Raw genomic sequence first — 22,136 nt, forward strand, 5'->3', positions numbered from 1 at the left:
TGTATTGTAGTCCAAACTTTATGCTGAACTTCATCACCTTACTTTTACATTTTCACCTTCCTTAATCCCTACAACTTCATCAGGTGTCAAAATTGGATTAAAATGATGATTTGGTTTTATGCTGGAGTCTCACAACCTCATATAAAACCAATGTGTTGTTTTTATCAAACTCCTTTTAATAAAAGAGCCGGGCTAGCTGTTACCCTCATTTCAACATTCATGCTAAGCTAAGCAGCTGCTGGCGCTAACTTTATATTTACCTTACAAACTGAGAGGTGATTGATCTTCTCATATAACTGTCAGCAAGAAAGTACATGCATATATGCACAATCAAATTGTCAAACTGCTCCTTAAAGTGCAACTTTTAGATGTTGTATTTTATCAGCTTTTCTGTTTCTTTTACATCTAGTTTGTAAAATCCTGAATAAATGCACGTTCACTAACCGGATGGCTGTGATTAGACCCTTGATTGAGTCGGAGACGGTACGCGAGTGACCAGCAAGAACAGACCACATGGGCGGGTCTTTGGGGTTGATAACCAATGAGCGAGCAGTCTTGAGCAGATAGGTGGAGCTGTCGAGCATAGAGCACGCTGAATGGAGGATGGGTTCCTGTGCTGCAGAGCCCTGCAGGAAAAACAGTGGAATGTAGACATGTAGACATATATGCATTTATTACCATGTCTCGGTTTTGCAGCCTATGTTTCCTGTAAGACTTGTATTGATATAATAATACAAACCACACTGATGGTCACAGAGCCGTACCTCGTAGCTGATTTGAGCAGGGACGCTGGCAAACTCTGGGTTGGAAGCAAACGTTGTGAGGTTTTCCACAGCTTCGATTAGCGGAGACGTGGCAACTCGACACCTGTTCCTGTTCTCCTCTGAGAAATCACCATCTAAAGCCTAGAAATTGAGAGAGCCAGAATGTCAAGGTGCAGGAAACAAATGTAATTCAACTCAATTGTCTGTTACGCTTTCAAACTCAAGAGTCAAGAACGATACAAATCACTGACAGATGTTTGATAGAAATGACTTTTTGGGAACAATAATGAGCTGGTGTGCATCACAAATGTTTCAGAATCGACTCAAAGGAAGACTCCTCAAAATTATCCCACACACATCACAACGGACGTTGCTGTCAAATTAAACTCGGCTACATGATACACCAATTAAACAAGAAATCCAAAAATAGAAATCTTACCTTGATGGTTTTGACCAAGTTGGCGGTGCTGTTGGCCACCTCCTTGGCAGACTGGACAAAGTGCCTCTTAGCCACAGGATTGGTTGTCTTGGAGGAAGCCAGACGGCAGGCATTGCACAATGCTGAGGTGTGCTTGGCAACAATGGTGGCTGCTGAGAGCACCTGACAGGTTGAAAAAGAACAAAATAGTAAATTAGCAAATAATATATGTATTTGTTGATGATACAGCATAAAATGCTTATCCTCTGTGCCTTTAAAAGTTCTGTTTTTTATTTTATATATTTATTTTTGTCATTTTTATCTTCACTACACATAGTCATAATAAAGACAGAAAGAAAATGTGTTGAAATGAGAATCGGATGCAAAAGAGGTCAAGCTGGATATCAAACCTGGAACTCCGCTAACAGCATTTGCACCCATGTGGAATGAATATGTACCTCTATTATTTACTATTGTTATAACAAACTTCTGATTTAAACTGTCGACCGGAAAACTTAATATGTTTTTGTAGAAATTCAAAGGAGTTCTGGATGTTTTCTGATTGTGGTGATGAGCAGTTGATGAATACACTTTCTGTCTCGACACTTCTGTTAAACATGAGAGGCTGGTTTAATTTAAAGATGTAAAATTGCTCACTGAGGTGTTCATGTCAACATGAGCCTTGAGCTCAGGAACTCCTTCATATCAGAAAAGTGTAACAGAAAACAAATCAAAAATGATAAAGCGCAATAGAACAAACAACAACTGCAGCAGTTTAAATCATGCTTAAGGTTTCATTCATCCAACACATTGATCTCAGAGAATATTGTACATGCATGTACCTGGGAGGGGCTGCTTTCTGGGTCAACCAGATTCTGACAGGCCATCTGGATTGCCTGGTTGGCTTTGGCAAACTGGATGGGATCCACCAACCCCTGGTGTCCTGCCTGACTGTTGGGATCAGAAACACCCACCAGGTAGGAGGCCTGAGGAAAAATATTATGAATCAATACTAATAAAAAGGAAATATATGATCCACCAAAGAGCCCCTGTAATGTGAGAACGGTTTGTCTGCATGCTGTACTTGTCCTGCCGCTTCAGTCAGGCCACACAAGGCTTTGGACGCTGATCCCACACAGTCTCCGAATGCAGACACATCGCCAGTCTTGCAGTTCTGAGAAATACCAGCCATGGACTCTCCCAGGACCTGGATAGGACAAAGAGATGAGGAATGAAATGCTTAGCTGTGTGTGCAGCGTTGTTGGTCTTCTGATCACTAGGCTGTCTGATTTGGAGGCTTACCTTGGAGTTCTCCATCACACTCTCGATGCAGTCAAAGTAGGAGAGGTCACTGACTGGCTCATTGGGGTTGTCCAGCATTCCTCTGACAGCCTGAGACACGAGTGAGCAGTGGGAGTTTTATAAGAGACTTTGCAGGTCGTATATTTTTACTAAATTCTCTCGTATTTCTACTAGTTCACGGCAAATAAGCCCATATTAACCCCTGTCAAGCATTTGTAGACAGGATGGTGGGTAGATCACAAGGTGGGGAGGTTATGATTACCTCCAGTTCTCTCAGGGCGTTGTCACACTCCTTCTGACCAGGAGCCTGCTGTGTGCACAGTGTGATCAGCTGGTTGATGCTGTCAGTCACAGCTCTGAAACAAAGAGAAAGAAAATCACACACTGGTCCCTGAAGGTACGAAAAGAAGTACCTTACCTTGCTTCAGCGCAAGCTGGTTTTGACATGTTGGAGTGTGAGTTTTAAAAGAAAGCTTGCACATGCATCATTGTATAGAGTATATCTCGAGGCCTGTTTTTTCTGTGCAAGCTTATGTAGTTCAGATGTTTAAACAAAAAAACAACAAAAAAGTGAGGTTGGCAACTGCAATCAGACCCAAGAAACTGAATAACCTGAATAAATAAACAAGAGTGAATTTTGCTGATAACATGAACATCAACACAAAACACACTTACCTTGATGGATATTTGTACCATGGTTCAATATGCTAAAACACTGACATGTTTAGGATGGTTTTGGACCAAAAGCAGCAAAATCGGATTGTCAGTGTCAGTAAAACACATTTTAAACTCAGTTTTATTGATTGACTGGAATAACTGGGTCTTGCCTTCGACAGCTATATTGACAGCTCAATATTTGCTGTGAGTCTTATTGGTAAATCAGCCCTGTGACCCTCACATCTTAAAATCTATCATTAGAAGTTGTTGAGGCATTCCATCTGATTCCAGTCTTACAAATCAAACGTAAACATAATGTGTAGGTGTGTATGTGGCTAGTTGTGGTACCTTGCAGCAGCAGCTAGCAGGTTCTTGGCATTGGCGGCTGCTGGGTCCACAGACAGACTTTTAGCAGCCAGCAGCAGTTTGCTGGAGGCCATGGAGATGTTCTTCAGGTTACCAACCACCTGCACCTGGTCATCCTTTTTCTGAAAAGTTATAACATCAAACACACACTGACATGTGAAGATATTTTCAAAAGAATCCGAAATTGTATTGTTTGGGAGCTTTTAAAGACTTTGGCGTTACAGAGAACTGATATACCACAAGACCAACCTGAGTGTGCCCAGCCATTTCTATGCCAGCATCCAGGAACTCATCAAAGTCTTGGCTGAACTTCCCCGAGGCCACGGCCAGCTGGCTGCTGGAGCCTCTGGAGGCGTGGACCACGTCTCCTGCTGACTGGTTCAGGTCTGCTGCCGTTTGGTTCAGATCACTCTGGGCCTCCTGGAATGACTTGGATGCCAGAGGGATCTGAACGGGGCACACAGATGAGAGAGTCAAGATGTAAGACGGAGATTTAACTGTGGCTGTAAATAATATCAGGACAGTTACAGACCGTGTATAGTAGGTGTCACAGTAACAACAAGATGTTAACCATACAAAAGCATTCAATGAGTTAAGATAGAAGTTAAAACAAACTTGAGTAATGCCCTTAAATAATGATTTAACAATTCAAAAGTCATCACAGCCTTGTTGAACAATGAGTTATGTGCATTTCAAACAATTACTCACAATTAAAAAGTGAGAGTGAAGGAAAGAAGTAAAAAGCAAAATTAAAGTATGACACTTTCCTTATTCTATTCCTGTCAGATTAATAATGCTGCTGCAACCTGTAGAAATAGTCACTGAAATAAAACCTAAAATGGTATTTATAGGCCTGTTTTGCTGTTAACTTACATGTGTCATTACTTCTATATTTCTTTTATTCGCTGTGAGAACTAAAAGAAACCCAGTGGTTCTGGTGTTACATTGGCAGAGCTCAGGTGAGAGGCACACAAAAACTCACAGTTTCAATCAGCAGCTTCTTGCTGGCCTCCCCGATGCTCTTGAGAGCCATGTCAACATCCTTCTGGCCAGGCAGACAGTTGACGCAGTTATTCAGGGAATGTGAGACAGCCTTGGCCACCTGGAACACACAGCAGGGTCACAGCAGGCTGGATTAAAGGCTGTTATCTATACACAAATGTGAGTACAGGCGACCAGGCTGAGCTAGAAATCTGAATTCAAACTGATAATGAGAAGGAGAGTTGTGCAGAAAAATAGACGCGTGTGGGTGTGCTTACTTAATGTGCTAAAAATTGCATCTCATTACAGAGGCCAAAACAGAAGCACATGGCATGACAGAGACCTTAGTGACGCAGTTCACTGAGAAACAAACAAGAGCCAATACGTTAACAGAGAAGCACAGGTTTCTTAACTTAACTTGTATCCAAAGCACTTTCAAATGACAAAGTGGTCTTAGATCACACTTTTTTAAAGAGGAAAAAACAACCCCAATTATGGTTTTGCGATTCTCTCATTAATTTTTCCGGCATTGCTATTGCATGATTTATTAATTTCAGGGAGAAAATATGAGGACGACGAGGCATAAATAATTAAGGCACTTTTCCTGTGAATGTGCCACCAGGTTTATCATAGCGTCCCTTGCTCAAATTGACAAGTGTTCACTTGAATTGTGTATTAGCAAACACATGCAGACATTTATCTAAGCATTCAGCTAATTTCAACAAAATATACTGAGCAAAAAAAGAAAGGCTGTTAGTTAAAAAGAAAAAGAACTGTCGTTTTCACTTTACATGGCTGCTTATTCTAATTTCTTACACATAAACAGATCCTGCTTAGTTGCTTTTAGAGTCACATTACTTCTACGTAAACCACAGTAGAATAAACAAAATCCATGAAAATTTAACATTATTAAACTTTGTTATTGTTAGAATCATCAATGATTTCCAAATTGAAACATGAATACTTCATAATGTATTTCATTGATGATAAAATATTAATGAAATACACAGACTTTAGGAGGCAGGAATTATATACTTGAACACTGAAGAACTAAGGACACAGGTAGCTGCTGAGAGTTGCAGCAATGAGGTTAAAGTAACTGCAGAATGATACTCCATTTATGGACAAAACTGTGCATACAAATTGTCAGTAACACAATGTATGAGTAAACCTGCAGAATAATCTTGGTATTGACATTTGATGATGTTACTTTTGTGGCCTCATGGTAAAGTTTACATCCCTGTCTGCATCAAATATGGATGTTGCTGCAAAGAAACTATATATTGTAAAGCGTGGATGCTTCACACATCTTTAACCTGACAGCATAGAAGATCTTCAGAATCAGCACAGTTTCAAGGTGGACACCCAGGATTAGTGTCACCAATTAATTATTTGACCAAATGTGAAATATGATCACAATCTCCCCTTCTGTTTCCGAGTTATGGCTTTATAGAATGGACAGAAAAGTGTTTTTATAGAACATTTTGATCTCTCAGTGAAGTTGACCGCTTACCCTTTGAATAAAGATGTCATCACTATTTTATCAGACATTTGTGTTTTTTTTGTTATAATTCGCACATAACTGTTGTATTATGACCACAAATGAGTTTTGTGAGGTCGTAGTGACATTTGACCTTTCGCCATCAAAATATTGTCAGTTTATCCTTGAGTCCTGGTGAACGTTTGTACCAAATTTAAAGAAAGTCCCTCAAGGTGTTCCTGCAATATCTTGTTCACGAGATGGGACGGAGGGCTGGACGGTCAACTAGAAAACATAATGCTTCAGGCCACGGCTGTAGCATGAAAAGGATGTGCCTAAACAATAGACTTCACCCCCCCCAGCAATCCTGAATCATCTCACCTGTGCCAGCCTCTGCTGGCTTTCAGCGTCTCCGGGGGAAATCAGAGCCTGCTTGGCCTCATGAATGAGAAGTGCTGATCCGTCCATCACGTCACGCGCTGAGTCCAGCATGGCAGCTGCAGCTTTCGGGTCAGTGGTGGAAGCAGAGACGCCGCGGGCTGCCTGGGCGAGTGTTTTCAGGGCCTGAGCAGTCTCTCTGGCTGCTATTCCTGCACACACGCACACACACACACACACACACACACACACACACACACACACACACACACACACACACACACACACACACACACACACAAGAGAGAGTGTAGATGTAACAGACACCAACTACAATCATGATAGTATCTCTTAAAGGGAACTTAAATCATTTATAAAGCTACTGATATTTAATGACAAGAGAATGTCACCACGATGTGTTCATTTTCAAATCATAGAAACTGGAGGGAGGTTTGTTTTATATATCAAAAGTAATTCCTTTGTCTTGACAAAGGTGCTGCAACAAGTAACACAAACAAACACGTCAGGAGGCTGTTTGCCTCACAGGCAGGAACCAACAATAAGAGTCTCATGAGAAATGTGACATGTCATCTACAACCCATCAGCTGAATGGGAAAAAGCAAATGGAGTGAACTAACAGGATTACCCAAGAGAAATACAACAGGTTTCAGGTGATGGGAGTGTTTCTCCTCAGGGTCTGTATTCTAACCAAGGATGCTATAAAAATAGTGAAAACTCCAGAAAGCTTTGTGTGTGATGACACATTTTGCTCATGAAAGGTGCAACATCAAGCATTTTCTCTTAAAATTTCAATCGCTGCTCATATGTGGCTGTCAGAATCATGTGTCATGAAGCGTTGTATGTTTATAAGGAGTCAAGAGATATATTAATTTGAAAACTTAAAGGTGGTTCATCTGGAGGCGTTGGATGACAGGTTGCGCATGTTCTAAAAATTAAAAGGCTCGTAGGTTTCCACGATCTTTCACAGATAATGGTGGCAATTAGAAAACCCTTTCCTCAGCAGAGGTAACAGCCTTCATATAGAGGTCAATACAATGTGTCAGCAGCACCAACCTGTGTAATGTTCATTTCCTTGGGCAGCACAGGTGAGCAGCTGAGCCATGGAGGATCCCACTGACTTGGAGGTGCTGCCAAGATCCTGAGCACACTTCTCCAACTGGAGTGGAGGAGAAGGAGAACATTTTGAAAGGAAAAATGTGAGCTTCTGGTCATAAAAATGTATTTTGTATATCTTGAAGTTAATGCAACTGTCATTTTTCCTTCTGGCTTTGGTGGAATGTACAGATAGGTACTACATAGATAGATAGGTCTATCCATCTATCTATCTATCTATGTAGTCTTATTGGGATGCAACATCTCTTACCGATTCTCCAGGTAGTGGCTTCAGTTGGGTGTTTACAGCAGCGATCTTGGCATCTTGCAGCTCACTTCTCAGGGTCTGGACGGCAGTGAGTGCAGAGTCGATCTCCATGGGCCCGCAAGCTTCATGAGCCTAGTAAGTAGAGCAAGTCTACTGTCACTCACACAGTTACAATAATTATTGTGTTATTGACATGTATATGGTGATCCTGCAAAATCAATATATTTTCTGGTCTGTTTATGCAAGTTATGAAACTGCTATGTAGAAAATATGCTTGAGGAAAGTGCTTCTAACTAATGCCACAAATCAAATGATTCACAAATCTAATTTAAATAACCTCTAAAAAAGCAGATTACACTTCAATGCATTTGATGTGGACAAAGTAGATAAAAAAAAAATAATTAAAAAAAAAGCTCTATTATTTCTATGATTTAAACCAGGATATCTATGTGATCCCCAGAACTACAGTATATTTTTGGAACAATTTAAATGTATTTTTTTTTCTTTTTATGCATGCAGTTTTTGCATGTTTAAAATGCAGTGATTTTGTGCACACACTGCCACATGCATGCATTCCCCTGTGTATCGATTCTCTACCTTCTGTACAGACGTCCTCAGCTCAGCCAGGCAGGTGGCCAGGTTCTTAGCACACTGACCCAGTTGCATGGTTGCAGCCTGATCCATCACCGTGGGAACAGACGACTTGGCTGAGATCACCATCTTACTCCCGGGCTGCAGGGTGAGAAAGAGACACAGAATTTAAAGTCTAAAATGTTCAATAACAATGTTTTAGTATAAATATTGTTCTGGGCAACAACAAGAACAAAAGTTATAAACTATGAGGTCATATTTTATCAAAACGTATTTGTGGAGCTCTAAAAGCACTGCTGAAGCAATAAACATATAATACCTGCACCTCATTGCTTCTTTAACTGCCTGCTTACACCAAAAAGAGGTTACAGGCCTATTTTTAATGGGTCCCCACAAGACAGAAACACTATTTATACTTTCAGCCTGGTTTCCAATGTAGGGCTGAAGTAATTCAGTGAGAGTATGACCAGCACATAAAGTTTTAACAATCCTCTCTCCGGCTAAACTGAGAAGTAGAGAGGCCATAACGTGCTGCACCTGTAGAAAGTTCTGGCTGGCAATGATGAGGGCTAGTTGAGCGCTGAGGTCTTCTGGTTTGGCCTGACTGCCACGTACTCCCTGGACGAGCTGTGGGATGTGGTCTGCCACTGCCTATATACACAAAACACACACATAAACACATGCTTAAATACAGTTAAAATAGAGACTCCACAGATGAACTAAAAGCCCCAGTATGAAATCCCTCTATTATACCATTCAGCTGTAAATAAACAACTTACAACATTAAACAGCTAATAAATACGTTTTAATGGTGCATCAAAGGATACAAAAATTAATAAATATCAACAGTAAATCTTCAAGCAAACAATTTGGATGCATAATGACATTAAACAGCTAATAAATAAGTGTTCAATAATAATACAAAAGAATAATAATGTGAAGTGAAAAAATAAAATGATGCATCAATGGATGAAAAATAAAGTAAAGTATCAGACAGTAAACTGAGAGTGGACCCTCACCTTACAGCTCTGCACCAGCTGCTGGTGAGCAGCTGTGTTCTTGTTGGAGGCGGCGGCGTTTTGGGCGGCAGCGATGGTCTGTGTGGCTGCAGCCGCAGCTTGCTTAGCAGCATTCTGTGGAATTTTAAGTCCCGCATTACAAACATCCACATGTAAAACAGGGTTCAACAGTAGCTCTCTGTCTGTGTACACATCTCTACTTATGAGATTCAATGTTGAATCTGCAGTAAAGAGGAATAATGTGGCCTGATGTTTTTCTACATGGGTTTGTGTTTCCTTAGATTTCCAAAATCTCTCTCCATTATATGATAAAGTGAATATCTCTGGCCATTGGCTGCATGAATGAATTAAATTAGATATTTTAATGCATTTGACAGTAAATGCTCGTTACATTGTAAAATGGAAAACACACATATGGGCACATTATAACAAAATATATGGACAAAGGACTAAATAAAGTAAATGCGATGAAATTTATAAATGAATTTGTAGACGAGTTGAAAATTTTGGTCTGAGGTGGTATTGAGTCAAGAGTCAAACATCCCTGAGGCAAATGAGCCCCCTTCGATTACGCTTCTCTTTCTATGGTAGTAACAAAAAAAACAAAAAAAGAGAGACATCGAACTCAAGTCTGTCTAAAATCCCTGACATTAAATGGTGCAAACCATGCTCCTGAAATCAACATCTATTCCTGAGCCTTCGTGCCAAGTGATGCCTTTACTTGTACTTTGTAGATAATAATACAGTCTTCTAATACACAGTGCTTTAGAGATGGCATTTTGGATCAGTGTTAGAGATACTGCCATGTTTTCTTGGATCTATTTCTTTGCCATATTTGTGTATAACCTTGTGGGATATTTTCAGGAAGAAATAAATCTTCCTGAAATTATTTATTCATTTGGGTCAAAGTTCAACAATTAATCTGGCCCAGCTGACCTCCAGTCTGTTGATCAGTTTCTTCTTGATGGCATTTTGAGCAGCAGCATTGGTGGCCACACGCAGCCCCTCTGCAGCCTCCCTCAGTCTCTGCTGCTGGTCCTCATTCTCTGGGTACGCTGCTGCACCCTAACACACACACACACACACACACACACACACACACACACACACACACACACACACACACACCAGCATATACATGACAAGTGAGTAGGGTGAGCTGCTATAAGGGAGGGCAGAAATAATCGCTACATACACATAATCTTAAAAAAATCCAATCAGTGGAGAGAAATCTTTGAAAATGATTTCACTGCAGTCACAGCACTCAACCTCAGCTGCAGCTCCTCTTCACGAAAACAATCATGTCCTTTTTGATGGTTAATTGTCAAGAGATGCTGTTGAGATGATGTTTATTCATATCTTTCTTTCCGTCTCCCAATGTTTATGTATCCAGCAGTAAAAGTTTACTGGGATTTGTGGAGCTTGATACTTAATATCTTCTCTCCTCCTGCTGCTGCAGAGAGAGCTAAGCCTGCTGCCATTAAGGTAATTAATTTAGAGCATCACCTGCAGCTACACAGAAAAGACGGTATCCACGACAACCCGTGTTATTTAGGTAATATTTAACCCCAGAGCTGCTACTGATAGAAGTCACTAACAAACAGACATACAAGTCAGCAAACAGAAAAAAAGCCTCCTTTTTTATCCAAACGGAACATTAATCACAGTAAAATTTTTATCCAGTCTCAAGTCAAAGGAGTTTGCAGCTGTTATCTGCCTATTGGCAACTGCTGACACCATTTAAATAAAACACCCAATTTGCATAATTATTAAAAAGTGCTGTAAAAAGTGGTGTAACATTATATCGCATGCAAAAATAAATCATGGGGAACTAGCCTTAAAAAGCAAGGTCTGTTTAAGAGTGATACAAAACGTGTTTCACAAAAGCAAATCATAAAAAAATAAGAACAAACGGATTATTTAAAAATACAGGAAAAATTAAACAGCATGAATTCAATTAATTAGTAACCAAGGCAATGGCTGGCTAAGGTCTCAGCCTCCACTGACACGGATAAATATACAGCTGTGACAGCGATAAGTCTGGCATCAAACTCGACTAACCAGCTGGAGGGCATCATTTCATTTTCATGGTGGAAGTGGAGTGATTCATATCAGTGTGTGATTCTGGAGACAGATAATGAGACTGATGTAGGGCGATAGCACATAAATAGTTTGGATAGAAAAAGAGTGGTGATGCTAAGTCTGCCGTTCAGCAGTCTGGGAGGAGAGAGTTTGATGTCGTCTTGCTGTGTTCAAAAGTTGAAACGTAACAAGAAACAAACAATAAATCCAAATGCTGTATGGGTCCTTTAAATTTTGTACTTATGTTGACTGATGATTCTGTACTTAAATGTATTAATAGAGATATCCCTAACTGTTGCTGTTAATCAGAGGAAGGTCTGCAATACAACCACACAGACTGCTGTTAAATTGTTATTAAAACAAAGAATTAGACAGGCCCTTGTACAAACTAATGAACTAAACATGGTTGTCAAGGTTCATTTAATTAAAACGAGCCACTACAACGTTTACACTGGACATTGTTTACACTAGTGTCAGCAAAGCAGCATTTCTTATACTTAGTCAGACTGGTAGAAGTTTTTTCATGTAAAATAGATCGTGACCGAGGGAGTTCCAAACTGCCTTCAGTGTCAGTAATTGTAGCAATCTGTTGTGATGTGGTAACAAAACTAAAACCAGTGTAACGGCTGCATTAAAGCCCGACTGGAAGCAGGGCTGTAAAACCCTGAAAGGGTTTTGGAGACAAATTCGGCAGCTGCTACAAGAATCTAAATTAGATACTGTGCAACCACACACAGTGTTTAAACTATGAGTCTATATATACATCACAACCATTTTGAAAGGAATAACTCAAACGATAATTTTATGAATCCAGAAAACTGTCCACCAATTCAGTCAGTGAACCTCCATCAGTACTGCAGTCATTTCATTCAATGCAGTTCAAATGCTCTGGTATCCAGCTTAGCAAGACAATTCACCATGTAGGTGTTGACTTTATGATCCAAATCCTTTTTAATGCAAAAATAAATCGTAAATACACTTTCAGAAACGCCTCCAGGGATTTGAGTGTTCAAGATTAATGATCTGTCCATGCACCAAGTTTTTATTGAAAAAGTTGTAAAGGTCATCTTTTATTATGGAATTAATGTCGTGCTAAAAAGACCAAGCAGGATCACATCCCAAAGTCTGGTCTTTTCCTTTTTTGAGCGTGCATGCTGGGCGAGTGTTTTCAGGGCCTGAGCCGTCTCTCTGGCTGCTATTCCTGCGCACGCACGCACGCACACACACACACACACACACACACACACACACACACACACACACACACACACACACACACACACACACACACACACACACACACACACACACACACAGTCTTGGGGTGTCTGGCTTTCCTCCTACTGTCATTGAGAAGGTCAGTTTGTATGTACTAGAGAAACAAAGCCCAGCCCACCAGATCTTTATCTGGTCTTACAGAAGTGCCCCCAATCAGTCATCAGCTCTGAGCTCAGTCAGTCTTCAAACTGCTTTTTGTGGATCAAAGTTGAGATCTAAATGTTAAAATGCAGGAAAATAAAAAACATAAATATCCTCTGCTTTGTATCTCACTCGATGCTTACCTTCGCTGCCTCCACCATCCTCGCGGTGGCATCAGCCAGCAATTTAGCGGCCGCCAGCAATTTCTTAGAATTGTCGACGTCCACCTCAGCTTCAGCGTCAGACCTCATCGCATTCACCAGGTCTGAGGTAGCCTGAGCCAAGACCCGAGCCTGCCGGACCATCTCTCCTGAGGGGGGACACGGTGGATCAAAGAGAGCAGACAGCGTGGAGAGGTGGGGGGAAGGCGAGAGAGATGAGAACAAATTGGAAAGAAGTGGATTATGGATGAGTCATACTTGTGTGAGAATGAGAGTATTCAAATAATAAACTTGTTTTGACCCCTCTGCATGGGCTGTTTTTCTATGATTAGGTCCACATTTTGCTTTTGCATGTTCATGTGCATAGGGGCTGGTGTGATGCATAATCCCACCAATGATTCCATACTACTCCACTAATCAACTGGTGGCAATCACATTTTGAAATATGCAGCCGTGCGCCAACAAAGTCTGGTAGGAAGAAGACTTCAAGGTAGTAAACGACCATGTTAACAATGCTGGATTTAAAATAGTGCAAAAGCAGCGTTTACAAGTATTTTATGAGGAGGGAAATGCATCTCTGATGAATGTTAAGTTTACCAGAAAACCTCACAAGGTACCTTTAATTTCGTTGCCACAAATCCTTCTGAGTTTACTGTCATGAACAATGTGGACAACAAAATGAAATCCATCTTCATTTGTTTAACCCCTAACAGTAAAAGTCAAACTACACTTAATGACTGCGTTCTTGTATGCAAGTTAGGGACAATGATGCGAGTGATGCAATGCAGGCAAACCTTTGTGGAGCAAATACATATTTCAACCAGACAGCATTGATTTCTAATTTGATACCATTTAATTTTGTATTAGTAAGAGAAAATTAAAGATCCCCTCCAGACACATTTGAAGTTATATAAAAAGCTCTGCTTTGAATAATAATATAAAACTGATGTAGTTTTTCCATTAAAAAAAGTTAAATTACTGTTTACAGATTCTTAAAAGACATACACCCCCTCTCTCATTGAAAAATAAAAATTCTATGTATATGCAAATGTTTTTATTTGAAAATTTTAACTATTGGACACAAGGGGCCATCTACATTATTGAAAGACGATTCACAATGTATGTCCAATGCAGGCTGCAAGTTTCTACATCACACTGATGTGGACCTGAATTGGCTTTTTTAAGTAGTTGTGGAGTCACAAATTGTGCTCAAAGGCACAAACGACTTCAGGTGAGCCCAAAGAATATGTTCTGCAGATGAACCTTTTCAAGAGGAGGGAGACTTTGGCTTGTTAAAGAAGTTGACTTGTATGTTCACTGTTTGAAGTCGAAAACAAGAGTGAGCTTTTAACAACAGCCTCATTAAAAAAAAAAAAAAAGCACCTGGTGGGAGAGAAAGAAAAGATAGAAAACAAACAAACCTCTTTCTTGCGGCTCAATGTGGTTATATTTCTTACACAGCTAAATTCCTGATCAGATCTGGATGATTTTTAAACTCCCGTAGGAGATTTGTGATGAAACAATTGGATGTCACTATTCCAGCAGCCCTGCTATTTCTCACATCTTCTGATAATATGTTTAAAATCAGACCAAGGAGGTAAGACAAAAGGGATTAGGGAGAAACTGGTGTCTATATTCTCTGTGTCAAAGCACACCTGGCACACCATAAAAGCTCTCTGGTGCTAAACCTCCACAATTCATGCGAATCCATCAGCTGATCTGCCAACACTCCACTGCAGAAGGATTCACTCTTTTTATTCCCTTCACACTTTATTTTGTTTACACCAGGTGTGACATAACCTGACATATTTGACATCAGTTCAAAGGTAATATCCTCTGACTAGCTGCATTTATTTAGGCGTCAGCAAAGAAAACAACAGCTCTACTCGTCTGTCCGGCAAATCAATTCGTCTGAGCTGACCTCTGGGCCCCTACATTCTCAGTGCATCTCTTTTCCATCTACTGGTCTTTCTCTGCTGTCAGATTTGTTAACATCACTGTCAGCTTTTCTCTGTGGCTTCACCACGCCTGACAGCAGTCCATTCAAACCCTCTATCACGTCAGTCTGTCTGAGGAGAAGGTGGGACGAGCCGAGTACAGATACAGAGGAAGACATACAAAACCTTACAGCTCTGCTAAGCCATTTTTAATGAGTAGTTATGCACCCAATTCCACATTAATTAAGTGTTTGGCTGATGCAGGTCATATTTTAGGTTGAATTTCACATTATTAGAGCAAAGTGAAAACCCCGTGGTGGGCGATAAGATTTTTAAGACTGACGGCTGGTTTAAGGGGGCAGATTCAGGTCAAAACACTGCCTGGACTAATGGGTCTCAGTCAAAAAAAAAAACTAAATGTATGGTCAACGCAAAAGCATGGCCGTTGGTGGGTCTCAGAACAGGACAGCTGGCTTGACATTACACAAAATCAGTCATGCATCAATCACTGGGTTCTGCTTACAAACGACCTTTTATTCAAATCATTCAAAGGTTGTTGGCTTTTTTTTTTTTTTTTCAGATTATTAATAATTATGAAAGCTAATATTCATTATTTAATTTCAAGCAGGAGCCGTGTCATCAAAAAAAGAGCAGAATACCAGCATTCACACCATTTTCAGCGTTGAATGCTGATGACGGCTTCAACGCCCACAATAAATTGTTATATATTGATCTGAATGATGTTACTCTGCGCTTTTTGATTCTTCTTACAACCATGCACCCATTGCGGTTCAATATCTGTCAGTTGTGCATGCTACCAACTGTGTTAATCGTCGGTTTAGCATGTTAGCATGCTAACTTTTTGAGCATTAAACCTACAGCTGAGGTTGATGGGAATAGTATTTGTTTTACAGGTATTTGGTCATAAAATAAAGTTTTGGGCACAATTTGTTTGCCAAGTTTAATTCCTCAGTTAAATCATTATTTCGAGACAGGTTATGGTTTTTCACACATTGTTTAAACTGAAACCGATAGAAATACTCACAATCCCACTGAAATCCACGAGCACACATACAAACACACACACACACACACACGCACACGTACACACACTCGCTCCAGTAAATCAGGAGTCGAGCATGTCTGGCACAAGTGGATATCTGTGCCAAATTTTATGGTAAGCCACCAAATAGGTGTTGAGACATTTCATAATAACCCTAAAATATCAACCTAACGCCACGAGTGTGACACTGGTGGAAAATATATATCGGCTGAAACTTTTATGGAAATCCATTAACTAGCCGTTGAGATATTTCAGTTTTGACCTAAGTGGCGGAACAACACCGCTGGCACAGCTTAAAACCTAAAGCAGGCTGTGGGTTGTGCTTTCATGCTAATTACTGCTTCAACCATAAATGGTTGAAGTCCACAATTCATTCTCAGTTAATTCACCTGTTCTTCAACATAAGTAACCTAATTTATAATAATTACTTAATTATAAACAAGTGCACTGACTTCAGCTTATTTCACTTTTATTCTGCACTTAATTTCATTCTCCCCTTTTGGACTCACCTGCATCTCCCATCGAGCTGAAGATGCTCTCAGTGACAGTCATGATGGTGTCCGTGGCCTGGTCGTAGCGCCCAATTGGCTCTCCTCTGGAGGTGTAATGACGGACATGCTGCAGGAGATCTCCAAGAGCCTGACTGACCACGCTGGCCGCTGCGCTCACCTTCAGTACAAGAGACGCACATCATCAGTGCACTTCATGAGCAGCATTATTCTACGATGGTACTTTTTAGTCCATCAGACAAGCGAGAGGCACTCTGGACTCATTATATTCAGTGATTTTTAAGCCAGATGTTAACAAATAAAAAAAAAGCTGATGAGTCCTATTGTTATCTTGTGAAAGAAAACAAAAAAAATTGACTAGAACAATAAAGTTTAGTTTAACACTGATGAGGCTGACCTGCTTGAGGAGCTCGCCATCTTCTGTGGCTGAGAGGCAGGCCTGAACGCAGCTTTCCACTGAGCGATCCACCAGCTTTCCAGCTTCAATTAACTGCTCCTGGCAAACCGGGGAACTGATGGTTGGACTCACCACCTACAACAACAAGTTGAAAAGTGTAAAAAAATTAATAGCGAATGGGAAACGAAGGACGTAGAGGAGACAAAATATAAAATTTACTTCCATTTTCAATAAAAAAAAGTTATCAACATGTGAAAGATCCAGCATTTTTTCCAGTTTTAATATATAAATCGCGGAAAAAAACAAAACACTAAAGCATAAGCTTTGACTTATCATAACTTTTTTACAATGGAATAAACGCAGTACTGTAACAATCATTAAATCCCAAATCAAATTTCACAGAGAACAGAGGAGACAGAAGAAGAGAGGAAAACAAGATTTGAGAGGAATTTAGCAGATGGTTCTCATCATACTACCATGCAGTGAGGTGAGGATTTGTTTAGTAAATACAACTATTCAGATTGGGAGCCAGGAGGGCATTTAGACTAATTAGAGGCATGTGGGTTATACAATTAAGGCTGCGCAAATATGATGAGGGCGTAGGGTATTTAAAAACTCCTTATCCTCATATATTCACTCTCTAAATATTAAAATTTTTTTATCTGCAGATATTCATTGCTGATTGTTCAAATATTTGAAGAAATAAAAATCAATATTTACAAAATGTACTGTCTACTTATGAAAAAGGATGAATGACCAAACAGCAATTTATGATCATGCACTCACTCAACGCAATAACTTTCCATGTGATATCCTTAACCCATTGCAACTGTAATATTCAGATTCAAGATATAATAAATTGAAACATTCCACCACCAGCGCATATTTTTTAAATTGTTTTCATAACATCCACTGAATTTACTTTTTTGTGGAATTTTATGAATATTAAACACTGATTTGATTTGAGCCATTCAGTGTGTCCAACATCTCATGCTTGGTAGGATTGGTGAATGGACAAAGTTCTTGGGGTTTATTGATGTAACAGACAGTCGTACCTTGGCACATGCCACCAGCTGAGAGGTGGACAGGGCACACTGCGTGGCGGCGGCAATGACCCGGTTCTGTAGCACGGTGTCCTCTGCAACCTGGGCAACATTCTTGGCCTTCAGCACCAACATGGCCGCCGCATTGGCCACTGCTTTGGCCAGGTTCATCAGGATGTCCTACAACAACATCAACAGGTCTCATGGATGTAAAACAACATATTACATCTAAATTCAACTAATCAATACTGAAATGCTGTGAAATACTAAAACACACTGTTGTGTGCGGTGTAAGGCAGGCTTAAGAAAGGTTGTGTTAACTTAATCCTTGACTAACATTGTATTACAATAACAATCATGGCTGGTCAGGCATAAGTTACAAAATAAAACTCAAGCTCAACAACGAGAAACAACTTTAATTTAACACAAAACATGTAGTTACAAAACTAAAATAGTCCCCTAACATACACCTGTGTACAATGTGATTTTGATAAAGTGAGTGGTGGTTCCCAAGCATCGAGTTTTCTCTGAACGCAGAGGTGAAGATAAATGGACACGCTGTGGTGTTACCTGGAACCTCTCGTCTGTCTCGCTCTCTCCAATCTGGCGCAGTAGGTCTCCACTGGCCTGGCCGATGCTGCCTGCTGCTGTCAGCACAGTCTGTCTTGGCTGCAGACACAGACACAGACACACACACACACACACACACACACACACACACACACACACACACACACACACACACACACACAGAGAAAACCATCAAGACGTGAAACTGCATTTTAACACTTGGCACCAACTTGTATTTTGAGATATGGGCTCCTACTTCACTTGTGTTTTGCTGTATATCTGTAGTATGCGTGGTATTGAAACATTGGTGGACAAACAATTGACATGTAAAGACAGCCTACATCTCTTCTATCCTCAAAGCTTCACATTATATTTCCAACTACTTTCAAGAACAATGCAAAATTGTGTAAAGCCCAAGAGTTGTCCCATAGTGAGGTATGCAGATTGCAGGCTGTATAGTACATTAACCTCTGAATGATTCTTTCACAACAAAACAACGACACCCTCTTAATAGACCTTTGTGAGAACATTACAGTCCTGCAAACCCAGTAGAGGCAGACTACATTAGTACATGTAGTACGTCACCACTATTCTCTGCAATATTTTCTGTTTCCACAAAGACAGAAGAAACTTGCCAGTCAGCTTAGGTCTTTATTCAGATCGACCAGGACAATTGAGTTAGCTGAATTCGTCAAGCAGCGGAGGATGTTAATGTAATTAGACAAAGTTTAGGACCGGGAGAGACAGTGCATTATTAAGAGACGACACATTGTCTTGGGGTAGAGCTGCTCTGTGACTAATTTAATTAGCATTTCAGGTTGTCAGTTTGGACAGAACAAAACATTGGGAAGACAATCAAGTACACACAAAATCTGGCATTTTAAAAGGATCACAAATGGCGAGTTTGCTCGCTGCTTGGACTCAAATCAAACTCAAACTCAATTATTCCCCATTTTCTATCTCTTTAAACAAGCTTCTCTCTCTACCCATGAGCCCTCCCCTCCTCTGCTGTTTGGTTTGGGCTCACTGTAGTGTGCAAGTCTTCCTTTACATGTAGGTTTCTACACTAATACTTCTCTTTATGTCCATCAGGTTTTAACACCTGACACATGTCACCTATTGTACGCAGTATGCAGCACTGATAGATACCCCAACACTAAACTGTAAAGTGTTATGAAAGCAACTGAATTTGAGAGAGTTCGAGGTGTCTGTGCTCACCTCTCCAGAGGCTGGCTCCACAGCCTTCAGCAGGTCCGACACGGCCCCTGCTAGTGTCCTGGCAGCCTTCATCAGATCGTTGCCTCCTCCCACATCGTCCTCCATCAGCGCAGCCAACAACTTCACACCCTTTGACATTTCAGTCAGGTTGGAGGAAATGGTGGTGATGGCGCAGCCCACTGCGGTGTAGTCCGTGTCGGTGGGATCGCCTGAGCACGGTGAGGAAGGACAAAATAAGAGAGGCCATCAGGGAAATATGGTGCTCCAGAAGTGAATAATGTGAAGCGACTCCAAACCCAAACAAAGAGAAAAGTCTGTGTCTTCTTAACATTCTCAGCCAAGATTCAAAAACAAAAAAAGACTCTGCATGAACACATCAGTCTAATTTAGCAGAAGGAAATAAGCAGGAAAACTTGGGTACAATTTGCTGTCAATCTGAAGCTAAAAAAATAACTTATCAACCCATTTTAACATGGAGTGGCACAGAGCCAGTCACCACCTCCACCAACCCACACTCTCCAAACCACAGCAGGATATGAGGCCACTACTAGACTTTATACAGGTTCGACAGTAATGTTAATGAACACCAGACTGATGGAAACGCTCTAATATAAAGTCACCAAGTGGCCAAATAATTTTAACTGCAGAAACTAGTACCCCAAAAATGTACTTGTAAAAAGTGTGGGCACAAGTCTTTACACTTTCCCTGGCTTCATTAGGGTTCCTGAAAGGCTTTCATTCATTGACATTTAATTTGCAATAAATGCCACTCAATGCTCATGCTATGTCCTGAAGACAATTAAAGAATATCACATTCATGCCAGAGCCACTGACCAGCTGTGAGGTTGACCACGGAGGCTGTTCCTGCAGTGATGGCGTCTACTTGGGAGTGGATCTCGTGTTTGGATTCGTCCATCTTGTTTTGGATCCACACCTTGGACGCCTAAACAGACCACAAGAAGTCATCACTATGCATGTGTATACGCAAATTAGCTTGTGATTGTTGTATATGATGTGTACGTGTGCAGTGTACAGTACCATGTCCTGTCCCAGTGGTGGCAGGTTGTCAACCTCCCCCAAGTCGATCTGAGCCTTCTGTACAGCTTGCATACTGGTGTTGATGGTTCCCATCAGAGCCTGCTGTGCTGAACTCTACACATAAAGGAAAATAAACAGATTCAGTGTCTTACACAATGAAGCCTGGAGAGATTTTCAAATTACTTTTGTTGAGGGAAGAAGACAGTCCCCTGACGATACTTAGGTCCAGAGGTATAAGCTAAAACAAACTGCTGTATAAGTGGCTTTAATGAGATTGCATTAAACATAATACTATTCCTGCTCCCACTGTTCTTACCAGTGGTGGCATGTGTCCACGATGCATCTGACCCATTGTGATCTGCTGCTGAGCAGATGGCATGGTACCCATGCTAAGCGACTCTGCTCCGATGGAGCCGGAGCGGATTACCCCTGGCAGCGCCACAGAGCCGTGCTCCACCCGGCCCACACGGTTAAACTGCTGCTGGAGGATGGTGGACCTGAAAGTCCGCAAACAGACAAACAGTTAATACACTGAATCTAAAAATAGTAATACAGTATCTATAAATGTTTAGGGATAATCAATGTGCCTGTAAAACAATATCCTGTCTGCACAGTGCAAAATAAAGCCATAAAATGTTTAATAATAAAAAATTTAAAAAAAAGCCAGCTAAAGAAGACACAAAGGGAACATATTTCTGCTTTGCGGCAGAGTATGAGTGTTTATGGGACAAATTTAGCACCAGGCAGTGTGGACCACTAACACAAAGCAGACTGACACTGCAAAGTCTTCCCACTGTGTACTTGTGGAAGACAAAGGTTTGTTTTGTTTTTCTGCAGATAAGGCCTTCCAGAGTTTGGCTTCCTATGTCTTTGCAGTATTAAAGACTTGCTGTCAGCTCTGCACACAGGCTCAGATAAAAGAAAAAAGAGGGGGGGGGGGGGGGAATGCACACAATAACAATTGCAGCAAATACTCTGTCAGTTGAAAGCAGGAAAGCAAAATCAACTGAGGCTTGACAGGAAGAGGGCTTCAGTTACAGTGAGAGTCTGATGTGGGTAAATGAGCTAATATACATCTAATCAGGAAATGTTCAGATGGAGCCGCTGCCTGCCCAGAGCAGCAGAACTTCCTCACATCATGATTATCTCTCAGGATAAAGTCCGGCGAAGGAAGTGTTTTCTGTTGCGAAATGAGGTCCTGGAAGATGGATGTGTGATGGCGGCAGAGAGAGAAGATTAAAAAAAAAAAAAAAAAAAAACTAATCTTATGTTCGGTTAGAATAAAACAGCAAGGCTACTCTTGTGCTCATCATTATCATCATCATCATGTAATGGGTTATACAATAACAAATTTCACAGTCA

General features: G+C 40.7%; 1 protein-coding gene across 5 annotated transcripts in view; it reads right to left on the reverse strand.

Moving 5' to 3' along the window:
* The window catches only part of tln2a (talin 2a), a 92,504-nt gene that overhangs the window by 19,003 nt on the left and 51,365 nt on the right, over positions 1-22,136 (reverse strand). For all 5 annotated transcript variants that reach the window (XM_069173379.1, XM_069173377.1, XM_069173378.1 and 2 more), the window contains 26 exons: positions 21,091-21,271; positions 20,775-20,888; positions 20,571-20,679; positions 19,737-19,945; positions 18,519-18,617; positions 17,961-18,128; positions 16,906-17,040; positions 16,509-16,668; positions 12,982-13,148; positions 10,274-10,402; positions 9,338-9,451; positions 8,856-8,969; positions 8,325-8,459; positions 7,731-7,859; positions 7,421-7,523; positions 6,350-6,558; positions 4,490-4,609; positions 3,757-3,954; positions 3,490-3,629; positions 2,747-2,840; positions 2,485-2,574; positions 2,267-2,389; positions 2,025-2,168; positions 1,204-1,365; positions 765-905; positions 445-626 (listed from right to left, as the gene is read on the reverse strand). In XM_069173379.1, the coding sequence (XP_069029480.1) occupies positions 445-626; positions 765-905; positions 1,204-1,365; positions 2,025-2,168; positions 2,267-2,389; positions 2,485-2,574; positions 2,747-2,840; positions 3,490-3,629; positions 3,757-3,954; positions 4,490-4,609; positions 6,350-6,558; positions 7,421-7,523; positions 7,731-7,859; positions 8,325-8,459; positions 8,856-8,969; positions 9,338-9,451; positions 10,274-10,402; positions 12,982-13,148; positions 16,509-16,668; positions 16,906-17,040; positions 17,961-18,128; positions 18,519-18,617; positions 19,737-19,945; positions 20,571-20,679; positions 20,775-20,888; positions 21,091-21,271 (3,669 nt within the window). The remainder of the gene's footprint in view (positions 1-444; positions 627-764; positions 906-1,203; positions 1,366-2,024; positions 2,169-2,266; positions 2,390-2,484; positions 2,575-2,746; positions 2,841-3,489; positions 3,630-3,756; positions 3,955-4,489; positions 4,610-6,349; positions 6,559-7,420; positions 7,524-7,730; positions 7,860-8,324; positions 8,460-8,855; positions 8,970-9,337; positions 9,452-10,273; positions 10,403-12,981; positions 13,149-16,508; positions 16,669-16,905; positions 17,041-17,960; positions 18,129-18,518; positions 18,618-19,736; positions 19,946-20,570; positions 20,680-20,774; positions 20,889-21,090; positions 21,272-22,136) is intronic.

The sequence above is a fragment of the Embiotoca jacksoni genome, unplaced genomic scaffold (genome assembly GCF_022577435.1).
Source record: "Embiotoca jacksoni isolate LCO1_2020_lvr unplaced genomic scaffold, fEmbJac1.0.p SCAF_6, whole genome shotgun sequence".
Taxonomy (NCBI): Eukaryota; Metazoa; Chordata; class Actinopteri; family Embiotocidae; genus Embiotoca; species Embiotoca jacksoni.